This window comes from Musca domestica, unplaced genomic scaffold (assembly GCF_030504385.1).
Source record: "Musca domestica strain aabys unplaced genomic scaffold, Musca_domestica.polishedcontigs.V.1.1 35, whole genome shotgun sequence".
NCBI lineage: Eukaryota > Metazoa > Arthropoda > Insecta > Diptera > Muscidae > Musca > Musca domestica.
The window spans coordinates 9,064,350-9,087,763 of NW_026712315.1; the positions used below are offsets into that span (position 1 = coordinate 9,064,350).

Sequence of the window (23,414 nt, forward strand, 5' to 3'; positions counted from 1 at the left end):
TTATAGAAGACACCTTGGGAGACCACATAATCTACACATAGGTGACCACAAAGTCTGCTGAAAGAAGACCCCTAAGTTTTGTTGTAGAAGATGAAATGCGCATTTCTGGAAGTTTTGTGAGGCGTAGATCCTATAATCTTAACACTTAAAAAAGCTGTAAGTTCGGCCGGGCCGAACTTTGAATACCCTCCACCATATGGAACGAATTTCGCAGTTCTCAAAAATAATAAAATCCGTTAAAAATTCTGTTAAAATCTTAAAAATACCTACTTTAGCAGTAATATTAGGATCTTTACGACGACATGGACCTGCATAGGTAACATTTGTCATAAGCCATTACAATATTCAAATGCGAAACTTAAAAAAATCGGTAATAATGTAAACAAAATCATTAAAATACCGAATATCGGAAGGTACCGTTATATGGGGGATATTCAAAGACGTGGATCTGCACAGACAATTTTATGTTTTAGGCTTTAGTATCCATTTCGAACTTCAAATACTAAATTTGAAACAATTCCGGTGAATAATGTCGCTAAAATCAACAAAATACCGAATATCGGGAGCTACCGTTATATGGGGGCTATACCAAAACATGGACGTACATAGTCCATTTTCAGTACAAAAAGTCCTGTAGACATAACATACATTTGAGTAAAATGTTATCAATCTACTTCAATTCGTTCGGAAGCTACAGTGATTTCCACAGACGGGTGGGCGGACGGACATCGCTAAATCGACATAGAATTTTATGCTGATTAAGAATATTCAACGGACCCATGACTCTTTGGGCCCATTCCAATCGACGAGGCTTGTCCGCAGGCAACATTGTTTGCGTCAATTGAATTTTGTACGGGAACAAATGCAAATCAATGCGAACAATCCGTTGTAAAGTGGACCGAGCCATGCCCAACTGCTAAGAACGGCGTTTTTGGGATGTTCTTGGGGACCTCTCAACACTGGCTCGTACGGCAGCGATATTCTCGGCCGATCGCCTTGGTCGACTTTTATATGGCCTCTTCGCATTAGAAAGAGCCTTACCATTCGAAATTTTTTCGTATAGACGCTTAATGGTGTTCTTAGAAGGCGCACTTCTCACATTTTTTAATGTTTTAAGAGTACGTTGAGTTTTCACAATTGACTTCTTCTGTTGAATGTAAATTTCAACTACTTCGCGTGGCGTGTATTGGTTCACGGTAAAAAATCTGCTTGGACTGACGCTCGAAACGCGGTATGTCATTAAGCGATGTGACATCTCTGTCAAAAGTTATGGCGTTGCCAGGTGGGTCCGTCGAATATGGACAACCCTGTACATACTTTGTGGGGTCTTAAGTGTGTTTCGAGGTGCTACAAACGGAATGACAAACTTAATATGCTCTCCATACTATGTACGTATATGGTATTGAAAATTTCAATCCGTTCAAAAATTCATCAAATCTATTTCGGACATGTTACCATTTTCTGCCATAGGCATGTCACAAATACAAATTTTGCGAAATCATCAATTAAACATTCCGAAAACGTTAGAAACCAAATAGCTACAGCCCAACAAAACTCATCCACATACCAAATTGGGTGCTTCACAAAATGTTATGACTTATTCTTCTTCTGTTGCTGAAGCTGAAGCTGCCGTTGGTTTGTCAAATTGCAAAATGAATGAAGCTGAAGAAGGAAAGTAACAAGAAGCACCTAAAAACGATTTGCTCCATATTTTCTACAACTTGAGGCTATGCACATGGAGTTTAGTAAAACAAATATTTTCTTTCGTTTCGTTGTTTTGCGGAACACATTTTAGAGACACAAAAAATCAGCAGCAACAAAGACGAATGGCAGTTAGAATAGAATTTGCTAAGAATTATAACAACAACAACAACAACAAAATAACCTTTTCCATTAACTGACATTACAACTTCCTACATCATTTTTTTGTTTGTTTTGTTTTTCGTTTCGCTTTTTAGTTTGCTTCTCGAGTTTTTCGTTTCGAATTTTTTTTTTCAGGCAACACAAAGTCCAATTGAGTTGAGTGGGGGAAAATAAAGTAATCTCGAATAAGAGAGGAAACACACATAAGCACCACAATGCTATCCGAGTACTTGACGAAAATCAGAACTATAGTTTTTTTTTAAGAAGACTTGTGGAAACGCAGCTGTAAATATAAATTAACTTGTGAGATTGTTTAAGTCTACGAAATTTTGAGGTGATCTGTCGATTCAGAATGGTCTCAAGTAGACGGTGCAACATAGTCAATACATTGAAGCTTTTTGGAGTGTCTCGGTGCTTTAGGCTCTCTGCGTGGGAATGGCAGAGCATGCGCAAAAGCTTTCGTCAATGTAACGTTTTCCTTTAACAGTGGTTAGCGAATTTAAAAAATTTCACTCCAAATATGGCCCAAATCTATTAGAAATTGCTTTAGTGTTGGGAAATTTCTTATAGGTGACAATTTATATTAACTTGAAATGACCAAATTATTTAAAACAAAACTACTAATATAAGCCTTTTGCCACTTTCATTTATACTAAACTAAAATCTTTCAAAACATGAAGAACTAGAAAGTACCCGCTACTTCGTCAACGAAAAGTGAAGAACTAGAAAGTACCCGCTACTTCGTCAACGAAAAATCCATCTTTAAATTTTTGATTCGCTCAAACAGTTCGTTTTAGGCGATTACAGGGTTGCCCATATTCGACGGACCCATCTGGCAACGCCATAACTTTTGACAGAGATGTCACATCGCTTAATGACATACCGCGTTTGAAGCGTCAGTCCAAGCAGATTTTTACCATGAACCAATACACGCCACGCGAGCGCTCTGAAATAGTTGAAATTTACATTCAACAGAAGAAGTCAATTGTGAAAACTCAACGTGCTTTTAAAACATTAAAAAATGTGAGAAGTGCGCCTTCTAAGAACACCATTAAGCGTTTATACGAAAAATTTTCGACTGGTAAGGCTCTTTCTAATCCGAAGAGGCCATATAAAAGTCGACCAAGGCGATCGGCCGAGAATATCGCTGCCGTACGAGCCAGTGTTGAGAGGTCCCCAAGAATATCCCAAAAACGCCGTTCTTAGCAGTTGGGCATGGCTAGGTCCACTTTACAACGGATTATTCGCATTGATTTGCATTTGTTCCCGTACAAAGTTCAATTGACGCAAAAAGTGTTGCCTGCGGATAAGCCTCGTCGATTGGAATGGGCCCAAAGGTCCGTCGAATATGGGCAACCCTGTATATAACCTCCACCTTGGAAAGGAAGGTAACATCCCTAAATATTCGGCGTAGACCCCATAATGTATATATAATCATTATCAGCATAAAATTCTAAGTCGATTTAATCTGTTCGTCTGTCTGTCTGTTGAAATCACGATACAGGCCACATTATTTGACGTAGAGCGTCAAAATTTAGCAGAATAATTTGTGTTGTGTCTATGAGATACAACGGTCCACGTTTTGGTATAGTCCCCATATAACGGTACCTCCCGATATTCGGTATTTTGATGATTTTTGCTACAATTTTTCACGGATTTGTCTCAGAAAAGGTATTTGTAAGTCATAATGGGTTCCAGCTCCAGTGGCGAAACATAGCATGTATGGGTCTACGTTTTGGTATAGCCCCATATAACGGTATCTCCCAATATTCGGTATTTTTATGGTTTTTGTCACATTTTTTCACGGATTTGTCTATAAATTGAAATTAGTTGGTCATAATAGGTTCTAATGTTTCCATTGCCCTAAGGTGGGAGGTATTAAAAGTTCGGCCTGGCCGAAATTAATGTTTTTTTACTTGTTTTGAGTGATTTGTCGGAAAATTGAAATTAGTTGGTCATAATAGGTTCTAGCTCCGTTGGCGAAACATTGTATATATAGGTTCACGGTTTTTAATATCTTCATATATAGCGATACCGCCCAATATTCCGTATTTGATGATTTTTGCCACATTTTCCCACGAATATGTCTAAAAATTGGTATTTGTGGGTCATAATCGGTTCTAATGTTTTCTTTACCCTAAGGTGGAAAGTATTAAAAGTTCGGCCTGGCAGAAATTAATGTTTTCTTACTTGTTTTGAGTGATTTGTCGGAAAATTAGTATTTGTGGGTCATAGAGGGTCCTAGTTCGTGTGGCGAAACATTGTATCTATAGGTCCACGCTTTGCCATAGCCTCCATATGACGGTCCTCCCGATAATCGGTATTTTTGTGTTTTTTACCCTCCACCATACTATGGAGGGTATATTAACTTTGTCATTCCGTTTGTAACTCCTCGAAATACTCATAACAGACCCAACAAAGTATATATATTCTTGATCAGCGTAAAATTCTGTTGTAATCACGCTATCTTCCGAATGAATTGAGATAGATGGCTAAAATTCTGCACACATGTTTATTTTTCCAGTAGGCAGGTTAACTTCGTAAATGGCCATGTAGGTCCACGTTTTCATATAGCCCCCATATAACGGTACCTCCCGATATTCGGTATTTTGATGATTTTAGCGACATTATTCACCGGAATTGTTTCAAATTTGGTATTTGAAGTTCGTAATGGATACTACAGCCTAAGACAGAAAATTGTCTGTGTAGGTTCCCGTCTTCGTATAGCCCTCATATAACGGTACCTCCTGATATTCGGAATTTTAATGATTTTAGCGACATTATTTACCGGAATTATTTCAAATTTGGTATTTGATGTTCGTAGTGGATACTACAGCCTATGACAGAAAATTGTCTGTGCTGGTCCACGTCTTCGAATAGCCCCCATATAACGGCACCTCCCGATATTGGAATTTTGATGATTTTAGCGTCATTATTCACCAGAGTTGTTTCAAATAACGTATTTAGAGTTCGTAATGGGAACTACAGTTTATGACAGCAAATTGTCTATGCAGGTCCTGGTCTTTGTATATGCCCCATATATCAGCACCTCCCCATATTCGGTATTTTGACGATTTTAGGTTCAATACCCATCGAAACTGTTTGAGATGTGTTATTTGAAGTTCGTAATGGATGCTACAGCCTGTGACAGATAATTTTCTATGCAGGTGCAGGTCTTCGCACAGCTCCGATATAACGGTACCTCCTTATATGCGATATTTTTTTTTGGCGATTTTAGCTACATTATTCACTGTTTATTTCAAGTTTCGAGTTTGAATATGGTAATGGCTTATGACAAACAATGCCTATGTAGGTCCACGTCGTATAGACCCCAATAGACGGCTATATTTGTTATTTTTAAAATTTTAACAGAAATTTTTAAGAAATTTATTTTTTGAAAATTTTTAAATTCGTTCCGAAATGTGGAGCATATTCAAAGTTCAGCCCGGCCGAACTTACTGCTTTTTAACTTGTTTTCCCACATTTTATCCTCGGATTTGTCTAAAAATTTGTATTTGTAGTTCGTAATGGGTTCTAGCTCCGGTGGCGAAACATTGCATGTATAGGTTCCCGTTTTGGTATAACTCCCATATAACGGTACCTCCCGATATTCGGTATTTTGACGATCTCCGCCACATTTCTTCGCGGATTTGTCTAAAAATTGGTATTTGGGTTCTAGCTCCTTGGGCGAAACATTGTATGTATACGTCCACGTTTTTGCATGGGCCCAATATAACGGTACCTTCCGATATTCGGTATTTTGATGATTTTTGGCACATTTTCCCATGAATATGTCTAAAAATTGGTATTGGATAGCGTAACAACGATATTCGGGGAAATATATCAAATACAGTTTTCCCCTTAAAAACATTTATTTCTGATGTAAAGCTCTACTTAACATGCAAAGGGGTGTATCATAAATTCGACGCCGCCCGACTTTAAGGCTTTCTTTACTGGTTTTATAATTGATATTTGTGGGTTCGAAACCAATTCATGGTGGACAAGATTATCAAATAATTTTCGAGCCCACTGTTCGCTCTCCAAGCAAGAACGAATGTGCGCATGCGCCATAAGCTTTTGCAAATCCAAACTTGGCTAATGCTCTTGAGAGTACCAGAGAGTTCTGCCTACGTACAAATTTTACCAGCCACAATGTTTATATATTTTGCGGGCGTTTTATAGGTGAGAGAATAAAACAAGGTGATGATTTCAAGCGTCGGTTTTTATGCCTGTGTGAGTGCTTGTTATTGCCGTTGTTGTTGTTGTTTATGATGACATAAAAAGAGCGAAAACCAAAACGGCGAAAATGATTTATAAACCAAATAAAAAAAATGATGTGGTTGAAAATGAAATCGCCATAGCTCCGCACATCCATGCACACACACGCACACGCATATGATCTGTCAAAATCTGACGTCATCAGCGAATCTGAATTGTATACAATTTTGGACAGCAGAGACGGTGGCTTATTGTGGTCGTTGCTGTCGTTGTTGTTGGCTGTGATTTAAAACTGACATATTTTGTGTGTGAGTAGCACAAGTTGTTGGCTGCGGTGTGGCCGCTGTTTGCTACGACTTTTGTCGGTTTTGGCCACAAGTCTGTAGGTAGAATTTGCGTTATTGTTGTTGTGTTGGCTGCCAGTTGACGGCTGATAGAGCTGTTGTTGTTTTTGTTGTTATTTTTTGATTGCAAAATATCATAGAGACCCACCTGAATTTTGTTGTACTGCCATGGCAGCTCAGTCTGAATGAAACGATCGATGTGTAAACACGAAAACGAAATTGAAATTTGTTAATTGAAAAAATAAAAAAAAGATAAAATTCAAAAAAATAAATCTGCCAAAAAAGAAGGGCAAAAGCGAATTAAAAGAAAACAAGAAATAAATATTGAAAAAAAAAAAACAACGAAGTAAAATCGAGGTGTTTAAGTTACACACAAAAAGCATAAATATAATACCCTGAAAAGTGTTAATTTGTGAAAAAAATGTTGAAATAAAAATTCATGTTATTCGAATGAAGTGTCTGACAAATTCAAAACCAATATTGTCAAATAAAAATTGATCCCTATAATTATTTTTATTTTCTAGTTTGAGTTGCTGAAAGAAATACAATAAAAAATATTTAAACGAATTAAAAAAAAAAAAACAAAACGTCTTAACCAAAAGTGCAAAAAGAAGAGGAATATTTTGTATACCCGTGTATTTGTGTAGCTATCCCTGTACGAAAAGAACATCAACAATCGCCGTAACTCGTTCACCATGGTGGGTACCATGGACGTTAAAGATTTAAAGGGCGCCAAAATAACCCATGCCGGTCTTCTAAAACACAATGCCGATGGCACAACGGAAACACAAAAAATCACACACGCCGGCCTGGTGGCTCGCAGTCCCGAGGGCACTGCCGCCAAGGGCATGAACATACGCGGCAATGAGGATTTATGGGTGGAAATTCAGGCGAACACGTTTCGCAATTGGGTGAACGAACATTTGCGTCCGACAGGCATGCAGGTAAGTTGATCTGTAGTTCCTTTTCTTGTGATTTTTAGCGCTGCTATTGTTGTCGTAGTTCTTGTTGGTTGGTGTCAAGAGCAGTAGGCACAACATTTTGGAATTTTCGAGAGATGAATGTGCATATTGTTCAATGCTGGTGTTATCTTTTCTATATCTATAAAAGAGGAAAATGTTTGTATGTTTGTTTGTTTGTTTGTAATTTATGGACTCGAAAACCGCTGAATAGTTTTTCCTGAAAATTTCCATATATACTGCAACATCGCCTGAAAGTAATATAGGCTATATACATTTTTGAATTTCCACTTGGAACTGTAGATATAGCATCAGAATCGGAGGTACCTCCCAAAAATTTAGATTTTATATGCACATATCTATTGATTGGTTGAAGATACAGTCTCCAAATTTGGAATACGTAACGGAATTTGGAACAAAAATAAGTTTGCCAAATTATATTGTAATCGGTTCAGATTTGGATATAGCTCCCATATATATTTTCGACCGTTCGTTCATTTGATGCCTCAAACACAATATGAATGTTCGATTCCAATGAAATTTGGAATGTGTGACGGGATTTAATCCGAAAATAAATTTGTCAAATTATATTGAAATCGGTTCAGATTTGGATATAGCTCTCATATACATTTTCGGCCGATTTCATGTATTTGGTGGACCAAACACGACATATATTTCCAATTGTAATGAAATTTAAAATAAGTAACGGAATTGGGAGCCAAAATGAATTTGTCAAATTAAATTGAAATCGGTTCAGATTAGGATATAGCTCCCATATACATTTTCGACCGATTTCATGTATTTGATGCACCAAACACGCTATGTATCTCTAATTTCAATGAAATTTGGAATGTGTAGCGGAAATTAAAACAAATATACATTTGTGAAATTATATTAAAATCAGTTCAGATTTGGATATAGCTCTCATATATATTTTCGACCGATTTCATGTATTTTATGCACCATACACGATATGTATGTTCGATTCCAAAGAAATTTGGAATATGTAACGGGATTTTGATTAGAAAATAAATTAGTCAAATTATATTAAAATCGGTTCAGATTTGGATATAGCTCCCATATATATTTTCCGCCGATTTCACATATTTGATGCACAAAACACGATACGTATTTCCGATTCCAACGAAATTCGCCATGAGTGGCTAAATTTGGTACAAAAATAAATTTGACAAATTATATTCAAATACGCTCAGATGTGATTATAGCTCCCATATATATACTCAGCCGATTTCACATATTTGATGCACCCAAAGCGAGAGAGACAAAATCTGGCACCAGCAAAAATTGCCAAATTATATTGAAATCAGTTGAGGTTTCGATATAGCTAACATATATATTTAACATATATATAACATATATATTTTCATACATATTATGCACCAAACACGATATATATGACCGATTCCAATGAAATTCAGAATGTGTGGCGGAATTTGATTACAATAATAAATGTGACAAATTAATTGGAAATTAGTTAAGATTTGGATATAGCTCCCATATATATATTCTCGGCCGATTTTACATATTTCAATGAAATATGAAAGGTGTGGCGGAGTTTGGTGTAAAAGTAATTTTTTTTATAATTATATTTAAATCGGATTGGGAATCGGAGATTGGGATATGATTTTAATAAGAACCATTGACCCACAACGCCTTAGGCTAACATTAAAAAACAACACAACAATTGATTTGAAATACGCTTATTACGGCGAAGTATGTTGCTATCTCGAATTAACTTATTTGCAATAGAAATGCCACTCTACTTAAAAAATTGTAGTTTCCTGCACGCTTGGTATTTGCTACGAAATAAATAAATCCAAAGGACAAACCCTTCATGTATGCATGTCATGTTACTGCTTTTGTAATGATTTTGTTTATCAACGCATTAAATTAGTGCAATATCTTTTTTTTTTTTTTTCAATTTTTAAATTTGTTTTCCTTTATCCAACATATATTCGTAAATAAAATTTTGAATGCATATAAAATCAAAAGGGGTAGCGAAGCGCACCGGGGTTCAGCTAGTTTGTACATATTTCCGTAATACAAAACCTGCATGATATTGCGAATCGAGAATGTGGAATATAGAGGATGGGATACATTTTTTTAGCAATGCGTAGTTGTTTACAGATTTAAGAAAATCTACACCGAATCAGGAGGTGTAAATTTGTATATCTTCTACCACATATCTTCTACAAAGCATATATACGGGGTGAGATAAAACCAGTAAAGAGAGTCTTAAAGTCGGGCGGGGCCGACTTTATGATACCCTACACCACTTTGCTAATTTAGTAGAGTTCCACATAACTATTAAAAGTTTTTATGGGAGAATTCAATCATACGCCTCTGATTATAATTATAATTTAAAATTCAAAGGACTAAATATGCCGAAGCATTTGTATCTTCTAAATTCGGACTTATATTGCCCATTTGGTGCAAAATTAATTTGAAATCAGATAAGGATATATATGGGAGCCTTATCCAAATCTAAATCGATTCCCTGAATATGGTTGTTACGGAGTGCATATTACGGTTGTGGGCAACAAAAATAAAACAACGGACGAATAATATATATGGAAGCTATAGCTATATCTGAACCGATCTTCACCAAATTTGACATACTAGCTTCTAGACTCAATTCGGTCGTAAGTGCCAAATTCCATCCGATGTGGACAAATATTAGACGTTTGGTGCACAATAAAAGGTAAATCGGACGAAGTTATATATATGGGAGCTATATCCAAATCTGAACCGATATCGATAAAATTTAGCAAAGGTATTTCTGAGCTGTATTTGATATATTTCCCCAAATATTGTTGTTACGGAGTGCATATTACGGCGGCGGTGGACAAAAATAACAAAACCGATGAACAATATATATGGGAGCTATAGCTACATCTGAACCGATTCCGATCAAATTTGGCATACATGTTTTCAGGCCTAATTTGGGTGTATGTGCAAAATTCCATACAATTCGGGCTGATATTACACATTTGGTGCACAATAAAAGGCAAATCGGACGAAGATATATATGGGAGCTATATCTAAATTTTGACCGATTATCTCCAATTTCTCAATAGGGTTCGTCCTTGGGCCAAACAAATGATCTGTGCCCAATTTTATCTGGATCGGACAATAAATGCGACCTGTTCTTTGTTTACAAAAATACATGGACAGACGGACGGACGGACATGCACAAATCGACTCAGAAAGTGATTCTATGCAGATCATCAAAAGGAACTATGGATCTATCTCGTTTTCTTCTGCCTGTTACAAACAAATACACCATGGCCGGCGCTTGAGTTCTGGTGTCCAACCGAAAGTGCACATTTTCAGATAACCTCTTTGACAAGTAAATACCATAATATTGTTTGTTTACAAAGAGAAAACCAAACTCATTTTCTTTCTTTTGCGATGTAAGTTCTTGCACTTTTTGGAATTTCAATGGCTTTACCCCGAGCTCATTTTTCAATATTTGTCGAATGGAATATTACGATATTTTCAGCTCACGAGCCATTTTTCGGCCACTGCGGGCGGGTTTCGATCAAGTCGCTTCTTTACTTTTCAAACCATTTCTGCTGATGTTGCTGCTTCCTTCCGTCCACTTCCTTGACACCGGGCTACGCTACCAGTATCATGGCAACGAGCGATGGTACGAGACACAAGATATTTATTCTATCGATAGCCACTTGTGGCTGTCCTGCCAAATATAAAGAAATCGCACTATTACGCTTGAACTCCATCACGAATACCTTTTTTCTGGAAAATTCTCACCAAAATGCTGTTGTACGCTTGTAAACAATATAATGAGCTGTCCCTGAAACAATTTTAACAGCTGTTGGACGAGTGGCTTAGAAATTACAGCAGTCTGAAGTTGGTTGCAGTATTTTCATCTCACCCTGTATATTCTTGATCAGCATAAAAGTCTATATCTATGTAATCATGTCCGTCCGCCTAGCTATCAGTCTGGCTGCCTGTGGAATCACTCTCCGAACGAAATAAAGAAAGTTCATAAAATTGTGCTCAGATGATTTTATGTCCGTAAGATTTTTGGTATTGAAAATTAAAAGAAGGTCCACATTTTGGTGATGCTCCCATATAACTGCACCGACACGTTTAAGGTTCTTTTGGTAGTTGAAGTAACCATTTTAAACCAAGTTGACTGGCAGTTTGTATTTTCTGTATGTAGGAAATATCCTTGTGGAAAACCGCCTATATAGGTCTACCATTTGGTATAGTCCCCATACAACAGTACCTCCAAATATTCGGTATTATTATGATTTGTGTCGAACTGTTCACCAGAATATTTGCCACAACATAAAATTACGAAAAGAGGTCCACAGCTTCTTATAGCCCCTATATGCCGACATCAGGTATTTTCTCGATTTTAACCACATTTTTCACCAGAATTTGTTGAAATTTGGTACTTGGAAATCGGTTTGGTGATCTCTTCCATATTAGAAAACTGCTCATATAGATCCAAATCTTCCTATAACCCCTGTATAACAGAACCTTCTGATATTCGGCAATTTCACGATTTTAGACAGAATTTAAAGTTCATAATTTGTACTACTTCTATAGTACAAATTGTACTACTTCTACGGTCAAATCGTGCCTCATTGAAATAATGGTTTAAGACCTTACGTCTCTTTCGACCAAATCCGTTTCAGGACATTTAAGTCGATTTAGGAGTGTCCACCTGTCTGTCTGGCTGGCTTGTGCGCACCATAACTCTCGCAAGTAGTATCCGATTTGGTCCAAACTCGTTACATCGTAAAATTGTTAACAAACTTAGATCGAGCCCGTGTATGGGCATTATCGGTCCACTCCTTCTGGTATCTTCCTACTCAAAAGGTCAATATTTTCACAAAAATAATTCAACGTTTAGAAAAAGAAACAATCATCAAATGTTGTGCAAACATTGCAATTACCAAATATTTGTATCAGTGTTATGTGAGGTGCAAAAATTAACCCGCTCCATCATCTACCTCTCCCACAACGGTTCAAGATTTTGGAATAATTATAACTTTGATAAAATGCGTATCTGATTATATTCAAATCTCTTACATCCCAATATTTCTACTGAAACAAGATCAGGTGTGAAGATGATAGATGTAAATTCACTTCTCCTGGTACCTCTATTCTAAAGGGGTCAAGATTTTAATAATTATAACTCCTATAAAATGTGAAAAAAGCCTCCGATTATTTTCAAACTCGGCGCATCCCAATATTTTTATAAACAAAATATCAGATGTGAAGATGAATTATATCGGTCCACTCTCTCTGGTACCTCCTCTACAACAGTTCGAAATTTGCAATAAATATATCCGTCATAAAATGCAAAATTTCGCACATCCTCACATTTTTGATAACACAAGATCCGGCGTGAAGATGGGATATATCGCTCCACTTCTTCTGGCACTTCCCCTATAATGGGTCTATATTTTAAATAACTGTGAAGTTCATCAAATGTGAAGATGGAATATATCGGACTACCTCTTCTGGCACCACCCCCTGAACAAGGTCAAATCTCTGAAAAACAAAACGCTCATAAAATGCCAAATCGATTTCAAACTTCTTTATGATAGTTCGTAATTGGTACTACAGTGTATAACAGAAAATTTTCTATGCAAGTCCAGGTCTTTGTATAGCTCCTAAATATCGGTACCTTCGATATTCGGTATTTTGATGTTTTTAGAGGATTTATTCGCGTGGATTGCTTCAAATTAAGTATTTGAAGTTCTTAATGAGAACTACAGCCTCTGACAGAAAATTGTCTAAGCAGATCTTCGTATATCCCCTAAATATCGGTACCTTCTATATTCTGTATTTTGATGATTTTAGCTACCTTATTCACCGGAATTGTTAAAATTTCGTATTTGCACTAATGATACTACAACCTGTGACAGAAAATTGTAGGTCCACATCTTAGTATAGACCCCAAAATTTTTTTATTTATTTTTATATGTTTTATTTATTTATTTTTGAAAATTTCCAAATATTTTCCAAATGTTTGAGGGTATTCAAAGTTCGGTCCGGCCGAACTTAGTGTCTTTCAACTTGTTAAATAGGTACTACAATGACTACCAAATAAATCCATAATTTCATGAAAATGTTGATGAATCCATACCAATATAAAAATGTTATTCCGAACGAGAGCCTTTCATGCCTTTCCCCCAAATAATGATACTTATCGATATTCCATATTTTTAATATTTCAGCCACAAAGTTTTCAATGTATTTATTCATAAACTAATATTTACAAAAACCAGTAAGGAAAGTTCAAAAGTCGGGCGGGGCCGACTATATGATACCTTACACCACTATGTATATTTAGTAGAGCTCTCGTAAAAAGGTTTATACAGGGCATTTCAGAGCTCTATGAGATATTTGGTACAAAATCACAATCTATCTAATTCTATCGTGCATTTTACGAACTATAGCTATCTCTGAACCGGGTTTCTCCAAATTTTACGTATTAGCTTCTAGACTGAATTCGGTCTTATGTACGAAAATTCAGGTGATTTGGGCTGAAATCGGATGAAGATATATATGGGAGCTATATCCAAATCTGAACCGATTTCGATAAAATTTAAAACACCTATTCCTGTGCTCCATCTAATACCTGGTACCAAATATCACGGTTGTGGAGTGAATATTACGAATGTATGGGACTAAAACACTAAATCGGATGAAACATATATATGGTTGCTATATCTATATCTGAACCGATTTTCGCTAAATTTGATATACTTGCTTCTAGGCTGAATTTTGTCCGATGTACTAAAATTCAGTCCATTTGGACTTATATTGGCCATTTGGTGCACAATTAACCCGAAATCGGATGAAGATATATATGGGAGCTATATCCAAATCTGAACCGATTTCGATAAAATTACAAACAGCTATTTCTGGGCTGTATCTTATATCTGGTACCAAATATCATTCTTGTGGAGTGCATATTACGAATGTGAAAGGCTTAAACACCAAATCGGATAAAACATATATATGGGAGCTATAGCTATATCTGAACCGATTTTCTCCAAATTTGTTGTATTTGCTTTAAGGCCAATCTCGGTCACATGTGCCAAAATTCGGGCCATTTGGGCTGATATTGGCCATTTGGTGGTCAATTAACCCGAAATCGGATGAAGATATATATGGGAGCTATATCCAAATCTGAACCGATTTCGATAAAATTTAAAACAGCTATTTCTGTGCTCCATCTAATACCTGGTACCCAATATCACGGTTGTGGAGTGCATAGTAGGAATGTGAGGGACTTAAAGATCAAATCGGATGAAAGATATATATGGGAGCTATATCTAAATTTGATCCGATTCTCACCAATTTCAATAGGGTTCATCCTTGGGCCAAAAAAATATTGTTTGGAAAATTTCATCTCAATCGGATAATAAATGCGACCTGCATTTTGTTCACAAGAATACATGGACAGACGGACTGACATGCATAAATCGACTCAGAAAGTGATTCTATGAAGGTTCTAAAAAGTAACTATGGGTCTATCTCGTTTCCTTCTCCATGTTACAAACAAATGCACAAAGACATAATACCCTTACCACTATGTGGTGTAGGGTATAATAATTGCAAATTCCCCAAACAAACTAGTTTTCAAATGTCTAGAATTGAAATTCAATGTTCAAAATAACCTTCGGAAGAAAGTTCTCTCCGCTAAGGGGCACAAATTGGCAGTCACAATCACTTCAAATCATCAAAACCCAAAGTGCGGAGAGATTTGCCTTTCCACACCCTTTTTTGTGCTGGCATGAAATTGAATTTCAATGATACGGCGACGACGACAGTAAGCATTGCCATCAATGATCGACATGCATCTGTCACTGAGACTACTTACCTAAGCCTGCTGAATGTATCTCCTCCCTCCAAAACACATTTCACTGCTGACGACCGTTGACAACGTGAATTCCGTCAACTTGCTAATCTGAAAATGAGAAAAAAGCAAAATTAACAACCAACATTTACACGCACCGTTGTAAATTGATGCTTCATTGCCGTATTCAAAAATGATTTTATTTCAGTGGATGTTTTGTCATTTGCGATGCGAGATAGAAATTCCTACATGGCTGGATTAGAAATTAAATGGATGAAGGGGAGTGGCAAAGGTTAAGATAAAATTGTGATTGGGTATATATATATATATATTTTTTTTATAAATAATCAAAAACATAACAGATAAACATAAAAATCGTTTTTGAATGCTAGTAACAAATGTTTTTAAAAAAAAAAACTCAAACAAATGTAAATAAAAAATTTACTACTCATCTTTATCAAACAATTGTACAAAATTAAATTAATAAAAATTAATTTTGCCCTCATTATATAAAACCTTAGCATATGACCGATTACATACATGTTCCGCAAAAACTTTGATGCAGTATAACCCGAACAATCTATTTAAGAGCAATGTTGCCAAAGAATGACCACTTATTATTTTGGTCCTTTTTTAATATTGGGAAAATCAGCCATGCTCCCACAACAACAGTGATCCTGGATGTAAAAAACAATTCTAAATTTGCGAAATAGACATGAAACTGTAGTGTTCCTAAATTATATTAAGGTCTTAACAAAGTCTGGCAAAAGAGCCCGAAGCTGCTTTGAGACGAAGCCATATGGCTACAGAGGGTATATATCATTTGATACAGTCAAAACGAGCCTAGTCGAAATAACGGTCTCTTTGGACCAAATCCGTTTCAGGATATTTGAAGTTGATCTAGCGATGTTCGTCCGTCCGTCTGTCTGTCTGGCTGGCTGGTGCGCATGATAACTCTCGAAGGGAGTATCCGATTTGGTCTAAGTGGCTGTTTATTGGACTGTTGAGCTTTAAGAAAATTTCCAGCGATTTGGGAGAACTGTTAAATTTTTCATAAATGGAAAAAAATTATAATTAACAAAAATTTATGATATTTTTTCATGGTTTATATTTAGTATACAAAATATTTTTGTTCAGCAACTTCTAATGAAAATTGATCTAAAATAATTGTCCCTCTGAGATTTTCCGCCAAATATGAAGTATAAGAAAAATTTTGCCTTAAATTTAAAAAGTGAAAAATTAAAGTAAAATAAGTTGAAAAGTATCAGTCGGTTTAACCGACAGACAGGGTATATCCTCAGCCAACATTCGATTATTCAAATATAAATATATTTTGGCTTCTCTTGAAATTGTTGAGCCTCTATGGAACAAGTTCCGCAGGAATTGGCCAATATTATCCATTCCGTATCGGACCTAAATAAATATGAAAATTAAAAAAACTGCAGCAAAGTCAAGCATCACATTTTTTTTAATTGTAAGGAATGAAAGCAAAACATTCGGAAATAGCATCAAATTTTAGAATAAGTTTCGATTTGTTCGAATTAGTCAACTTTGGCACGAATTATGGCCTTCAAACATCCAATGAAACCGTCACACGCTGCCCAAATATTGCTCTGCGGTATCTTGGTCCATTCCCGGCCAATCGCTTGCTTGAGATGATGGACACTTTGATATTTTAGTGACAATCTTGCTTTCCAAAATACTCCGGATTAGTATCCGGAGATTTTCGAGGCCATTGTGTGCTGGAAATGAAGCGAGGAACCTAATTTTGTAATCATTATTGGGTGGCGCGTGCTGAGTTCGATGGTGCTGAGTCCTGTTGGAAAGTTCAAGGTCTGCGAAAAATGTTTGCGTGCCCAAGGCTTTAATACAGCCTACAGAATATTTTCGCGATAATATTCGGTCGATTAATACGAGCGGAAAGCGACCATCGGCTGTTATGGCGGCCCACATCCGGCGGCGCTTGAGTTCTGGTGTCCAACCGAAGGTGCACATTTTCAGCGGCCTTCTTTGGTAAGTAAACACGTAATTTTGTTTGTTTACAAACTGCTGGACATCGGAAAAAAAAAACCAAATTCGGCAGTTCACCACTTTCGGCCGAGCAAAGCTATTCTTTAGCTCCTTTGAGTCTATTGTCTTTTTGTTGCGGTGTAAGTTCTTGATTTTTTGGGAATTGCAATGGCTTTACCCCGAGCATTTCACCAAATTAGACAGTTCACAACTTTCGGCTAAGCGAAGGAACTCTTTAGATCTTTTCAGTTTATTTTTTTTCTGTTGCGGTGTAAGTTCTTGCACTTTTTGGAATTTCAATGGCTTTACCCCGAGCTCATTTTTTAATATTTGCCGAATGAAATATTGCGATATGTTCAGCTCTCGAGTCATTTTTCGGCCACTGCGACGCGGGTTTCGATCAAGTCACTTCTTTACTTTTCGAACCATTTCTGCTGATGTTGCTTTTTTCTTCCGTCCACTTCCTTAACGTCGGGCTACGCTACCAGTATCACAGAAACGAGCGATGGTACGAGACACAATAGATTTTTTCACATTTAAATGCTGGAGTGCTCTAACGAAAGCAACTTTTTGGTTTTCCAGCCAAATATAAAGAAATCACACTATGACGCTTGAATTCCATCACGAATTACTTTTTTCTGGGAAATTCTTACCAAAATACTTTTGTACGCTTATAAACAATATAATGACCTGTTACTGGAATAATTTTAACAGATGTCGGACGAGTGGTTTAGAAATGACAACAGTTTGAAGTTGGTTGCAGTTTTTTCATTTCACCCTGTATACCCCAAAAGCACTGATTCCGAGGAATCTTAATCGAAAAATGCTAAAAAATATGAAGAAACGCCGATGCATGTGTCTTCTTTTTTTGCTTTACTTTCTTTCATAATCTGATGGATTTTGTCCACATTCGAATTTGAACTGATTTTGCCCATATTCGAATTTGAATCAAAGTTTGATAAAACAATGTTAAGACAGTTAAGGTGCGCAATGTCAGACTGTGGGAACTACATCGCAAAATCGAATTGTTCTGGAAGGGATTCGTTATAGTTTCTAAAACCGTTATTTCTTTACATAGCATATGTTGGTCACATCAAATGGTGTAGTAGTCATAAGGGTATTGAAATTTCGAAGAAATTATTATACAAATGTTTCCCAATTTTTTTCAGAAAATAATACACTATTAAAAGTATTGATGTTATACAGGCGACATTGCTAAATATTTCATAGAATTACATCTATCTATTTTTTTTGTATAAATGTATCTCTGTGACACATCTCTCACCGCCTAACTAAAATAAAAACATTTTCCTCAAATTTCAAATATTTTTTTTTATATATTTTATTATCGGCACTTTAGCATGGCTACAATTTCACATTGCATTTACAGGTGAATCGCAAATGACTGAACCTGAAAACGAACACACACACAACCATAACATGCTCCATGAAATACATATGTCACTGTCGATGTTGCGGATTGTCACAATACCCCTCACCCCCCTGTTGATACAATGTCTCATGACAATGCTTCATTAAATGTCATTTCATAAAAAAGTACGTCGTCTGAACAAATTCGTTAGTTATTTATATGAAAAAAAAAAATAAAAAAAAAAAAGAAAAATAAAAAATATTTTGCAAAAATAATTTCATAGAGCGAGTGAATGCTAAGTTATTGAAGCGCAACATTCCACACCGCTATATAGAAAATTGTTGAACACCGATAATGGATTGAGTTATTTGAGATATAATCGATATGGTCGAGTACATTTGCTTGGGCATTACGAAATCGAGCAGATAATTTTATTATAATTGTGAATGTTAATTGCAGATAGATTTAGTGCAGGTGAAGAGAATTCTGGGAAATAAATTGAAGATATGCAGAGGTATTCAGCGTAAATCATAATTTCAGTAGCAGTTGGTTTAGAATAACTGTTGGCATAAATTCTGAAATATCAGTAATTGTAATTCAATTCAATGTTGTTGAAATCTCCAAGAAACCAAACGTGTGGTAAGGAATAAAAATAAAAATAACCTTTATAATCTTTACGATTTGGTTCGGTTTTAGGGTGTATGATTTGAAGAGTATGTACTCATTCCACTCAGAGGCTTTTCGATGGTTTTAGAATACCTAAGTGAGATTAAAAGATGGGTTGTGTATTATGTAAGACTTACCCATTTTTATACCCTCCACCTTGGAAAGGAGGATATATTAACTTTGTCATTCCGTTTGCTACGTCCCTAAATATCCGTCGTAGACCTCATAAAGTATATATATTCATAATCAGCATAAAAAAAACATAAAAAAACGTAGACCATAAAAATTTAGGAGAACAATTTGTATTGTGCCTAGGATGGTTGGTATTAAAAATGAGATATATGGGTCCACGTTTTCGAATAGCCCACATATAACAGTAAATCACGATATTCTGTATTTTGATCATTTTTGCCACAATTTCCACGGATTTGTCTAAAAACTGGTATATATAGGTAATAATGGGTTCTAATTTCACAGGCGGAAGATTGCATATATAGGTCAACGTTTTCGTATAGGTTTAATATAACGTTACCTCCTAATATTCGGTATTTTGATACCGAATTTCGGTATTTTGATTTTTTTCGCTGATTTGTCTAAAAATTGGCATTTGTGGATCATAATGGGTTCCAGCTCCGGTGGGGGTACCTCCCGATTTTGTCTAAAAATTGTTATTTGTTGGTCAAAATGGGCTCTAGCTTCTGTGGTATAGCCTCCATATAACGGTACCTCCCGAAATTGGTATTTGCGGTTCATAATGGGTTCTAACCCCTTGGCAGAACGTCGAATATTTAGTTCCACGTTTTCCTAAAGCGCACATATAACGATACCCACCGATATTCGGTAGTCACATTCACCCAAATAATTTTTCCAAATTTATTATTTTAGAAGATTTGATAGATGACAATCCTTGAAGTATAAAATTGCCTATAAAGGTTCCCTTTCTGGTATGGCCCCATAACGGCCTCACTCACTTTATGGTTTCTTGATGAATTTAGCTGCGTTATTCTTGAATTCAGATACTTTGTTATAAAAACGTTTCCTTTAACCTAAGTTGGAGGGTATTGAACTTAATGTTTCTTTACTTGTTTGTATATTTTTTTTTATCGAAAATTCTTTCGAAAAGCATTTCCGTGTGCATCCCTGATGTCCATTATTTTCACTTGATAATTTTTATATAAAATTGAATGTACTTTATAACCTGCAGTTTAGAAAAAAAATTAGAAGAAACATAAATCCCTTATTCCTGGGGCTAGGTTAGGTTAAGAGAACGAAGACAAACTTTGCAGAATTTGCCGACCCATAAGGCTTTGTTTAACACCGAAAACAGTTGGACAGTGGCAAAGTAAGTGTTCCACCGTCTCAGTTTCTCCACAGCCTGCAGTATTCAGTGCCCTCGTAACTACATTCAGAAGTCAAGTTCCCTTATATAGAGACAATGTATCTATGTAGCCAGTTTTGTTGAAATATCACAGAGCAACGTTTATGTATCATTCGGAATTCAACGAGTTCTTGATCTTAAGATCGATTGACTCGGATCCATTGTCAAATATGTTACCATGGCCTGGAACCCAACAAAGCTTAATGTAGGACTTTTACTTTTTCCAGAGTATTCCTACAATCCAAATATGCCATCAACTTTAGGCTACATGAATTCAGTCCTTTAGGGCACCTTGACTATCGATAATATATGGTCACCGGTCCAGATGTCAACACCAACCGAGACCTCAATATCAAATTTCTGGATTTCAGCTGTATCTCATCACCCAATTTAGTATGTTTCGTACAATTTTAGTACACATTTCTACAAATACCTTGACATCTTAACAACAGACACAAATAGTGATATCTATATCAAATTTCAGTATTTCTCTGAAATACTAGGAAGATCTATTCCAATACCAAATTTTTGTACTTTTCGTACAATTATAGTTTACAAAACCACCTTCATATCTCAATTCCAGATACCAACAAAGACCTTGATATCAAATTCGAGGATTCCAGCACTATCCCTCTACGGTACACATTTCAAAACCATTTTCAAATCTCAAACGCAGACACCATCCGTTAACTAAATATAATTTTCAGAATTTTATCTTCATCCCTTCGCCCAGTACCAATTATAGTACCATTCAGTACTTTTCGAACAGTTAAAGTTCACATTTCCAAAACAGCGTAAACAGCGTAAACAGCGTCCCTAACACCAATTTGCAGTTTTAAAGCACTATCTGCTCACTCAATACCAAATTGTACTATATATAGTGCAGTAGTGGTAGTACATGTGCACAAATCTACCCCTTGGACCCCAAAACAGAATTTCAAAATTCCAGTTTCATCCGATCACCCTAAACCACCAAGCTGATCCAAATTTAGTACCAGTTCGCACACTTAGCATACATTTCCAGAATCAACTTTATATATCAACAAGTAGGCAAAGGCTATAGTCGTGCGGGGCCGACCATCTGATACCCAACAACACTTCAATATGTTAGAAGCCCCCTTATATCCAGATCGATTTTGGAAGATTTCTTAACCAGGGACATTTGCCCAATATTTAAGCACTCTGTCATACTGTTAGTTGTTGTGGTCCACTTTCCATCCAAAATGCTAGAATTCTTCCCTGTCCTTAACTCTCTTCTCAGGCGTGTCGTGGTTCAATTGAACCCCTAAATATTTTGCGATAATCTCTAAAAGCAAGAGGCCCCTCTGTATCTCTAAATTTAGACTCATCCATATGATTTGCTTGTCTACGATATTTGGCGATATTCGTCAACGAAATCAGCATAAAGAAGCCAGAAGTTCGCCTTTTGTGTATTTCGGATATCGGCTGTAAGTAATGCTGGTATTGTTTCACACAAAATTAGTGGTCCATTGTACCCGCTGTCCTAAACTCTAACTTTATACGATATTTCGTGACTATTGGTTTCTATTTGTGACCTTCATAACGGCTGCAAAATCAGGAAAATGTTTTTTTGTAGTCCATTTCAACCCCTAATATATTGCGGACATCTTTGAAAACAATAGGCCTAGCCCTTCTGAGCCCAACCCTGCCCTTGTAAAAATTTTCGTGGTGATCGGACGATATTTGCAATACTTATATAATATCCCCAACCTGTGTTGTAAGGTAAAAAAATATTACAAAATATTATAAGTCAAATTGAAAAAACGCATGCGATAAAAATATGAAAATATAAAAAAAATGTCACAAAATACAACAAAATCTAAATTAACATCATTATTGGCATATTTTTTGCGATTTTTTTAGATTTTATACTTTTATGTCAAGAGCGCATTCTGAATTGACAAAATTTGTCAAAATCGGTCCAGCCATTCTTTAGATATAAGCATTCTAACTAACATCCCCTTCCTTTGTATATACTACTATCGGCATCTACGTAACGGTCAGAATGGACAAATGGACGAACATTTGTGATTTCGCCGGGATTAAAACTATTCGCGGTTTAATGGAAAATTTGACTTTTATTTAATACAAATGCTGTGGCCTATTTCACCCACTAAATATTACCCGATGGCCATGAAAATTGGAAGGCTACTACCCAGCCCTAAGCTCTAACCCCATGCTAACTTCCGCTTTGATTGGTCTATAATTGCGACCTGTAGAGCAACTGCAAAATCAGGATTTTTTCAGTTTTTGGTCCATTTCAATCACTACAATGACCTTTCGGACTTATGAATCTAAAAAGAATGAAATAGAAAATAAGGTGTTTTTATAACAAAGAACACGATTTCTTCCACTACCTTCTACAATTCCTAGTTTCATCTGTATTCAAACTAGATATTACGATTTTAACTTCGAAAGAAATAAAAATGACGTAATTCCGGAGATATTTTTAACACTATTTTCGGACTGAAAATCTGTAATGTATCTTATTTATTTATGAATTTATTAACTTACATTGGTGACATATCTGTGTATGTGTTTTAGTAAAAAGATGATAGCCAAGTAGATTTGTAAGATTCTAGATTCCATTGAACAAAAATATAATGATGTCGATAAAAAATATTTTAAAATTTTATGGATTTTTGTTTTGATTAGTTGTTTTGCCCACTCCGATGCGATGAAGCGGCAAAAAATCTCAATATTTTTTTGTTAATGT

At 36.0% G+C, this 23,414-nt stretch overlaps 1 protein-coding gene across 5 annotated transcripts in view; it reads left to right on the forward strand.

The window, feature by feature from the left end:
• Positions 1-23,414, forward strand: part of LOC101893179 (filamin-C) — a 154,416-nt gene that overhangs the window by 20,882 nt on the left and 110,120 nt on the right. For 2 of the 5 annotated variants that reach the window (XM_059125787.1, XM_011291857.3), the window contains exon 2: positions 6,950-7,369. In XM_059125787.1, coding sequence (XP_058981770.1) covers positions 7,121-7,369 — 249 coding nt within the window. In that variant the 5' untranslated portion in view covers positions 6,950-7,120. Of the gene's footprint in view, positions 1-6,445; positions 7,370-23,414 lie in introns of those variants that run through there. The other 3 variants (XM_059125786.1, XM_005177743.4, XM_005177745.4) reach the window with 3 other exon arrangements.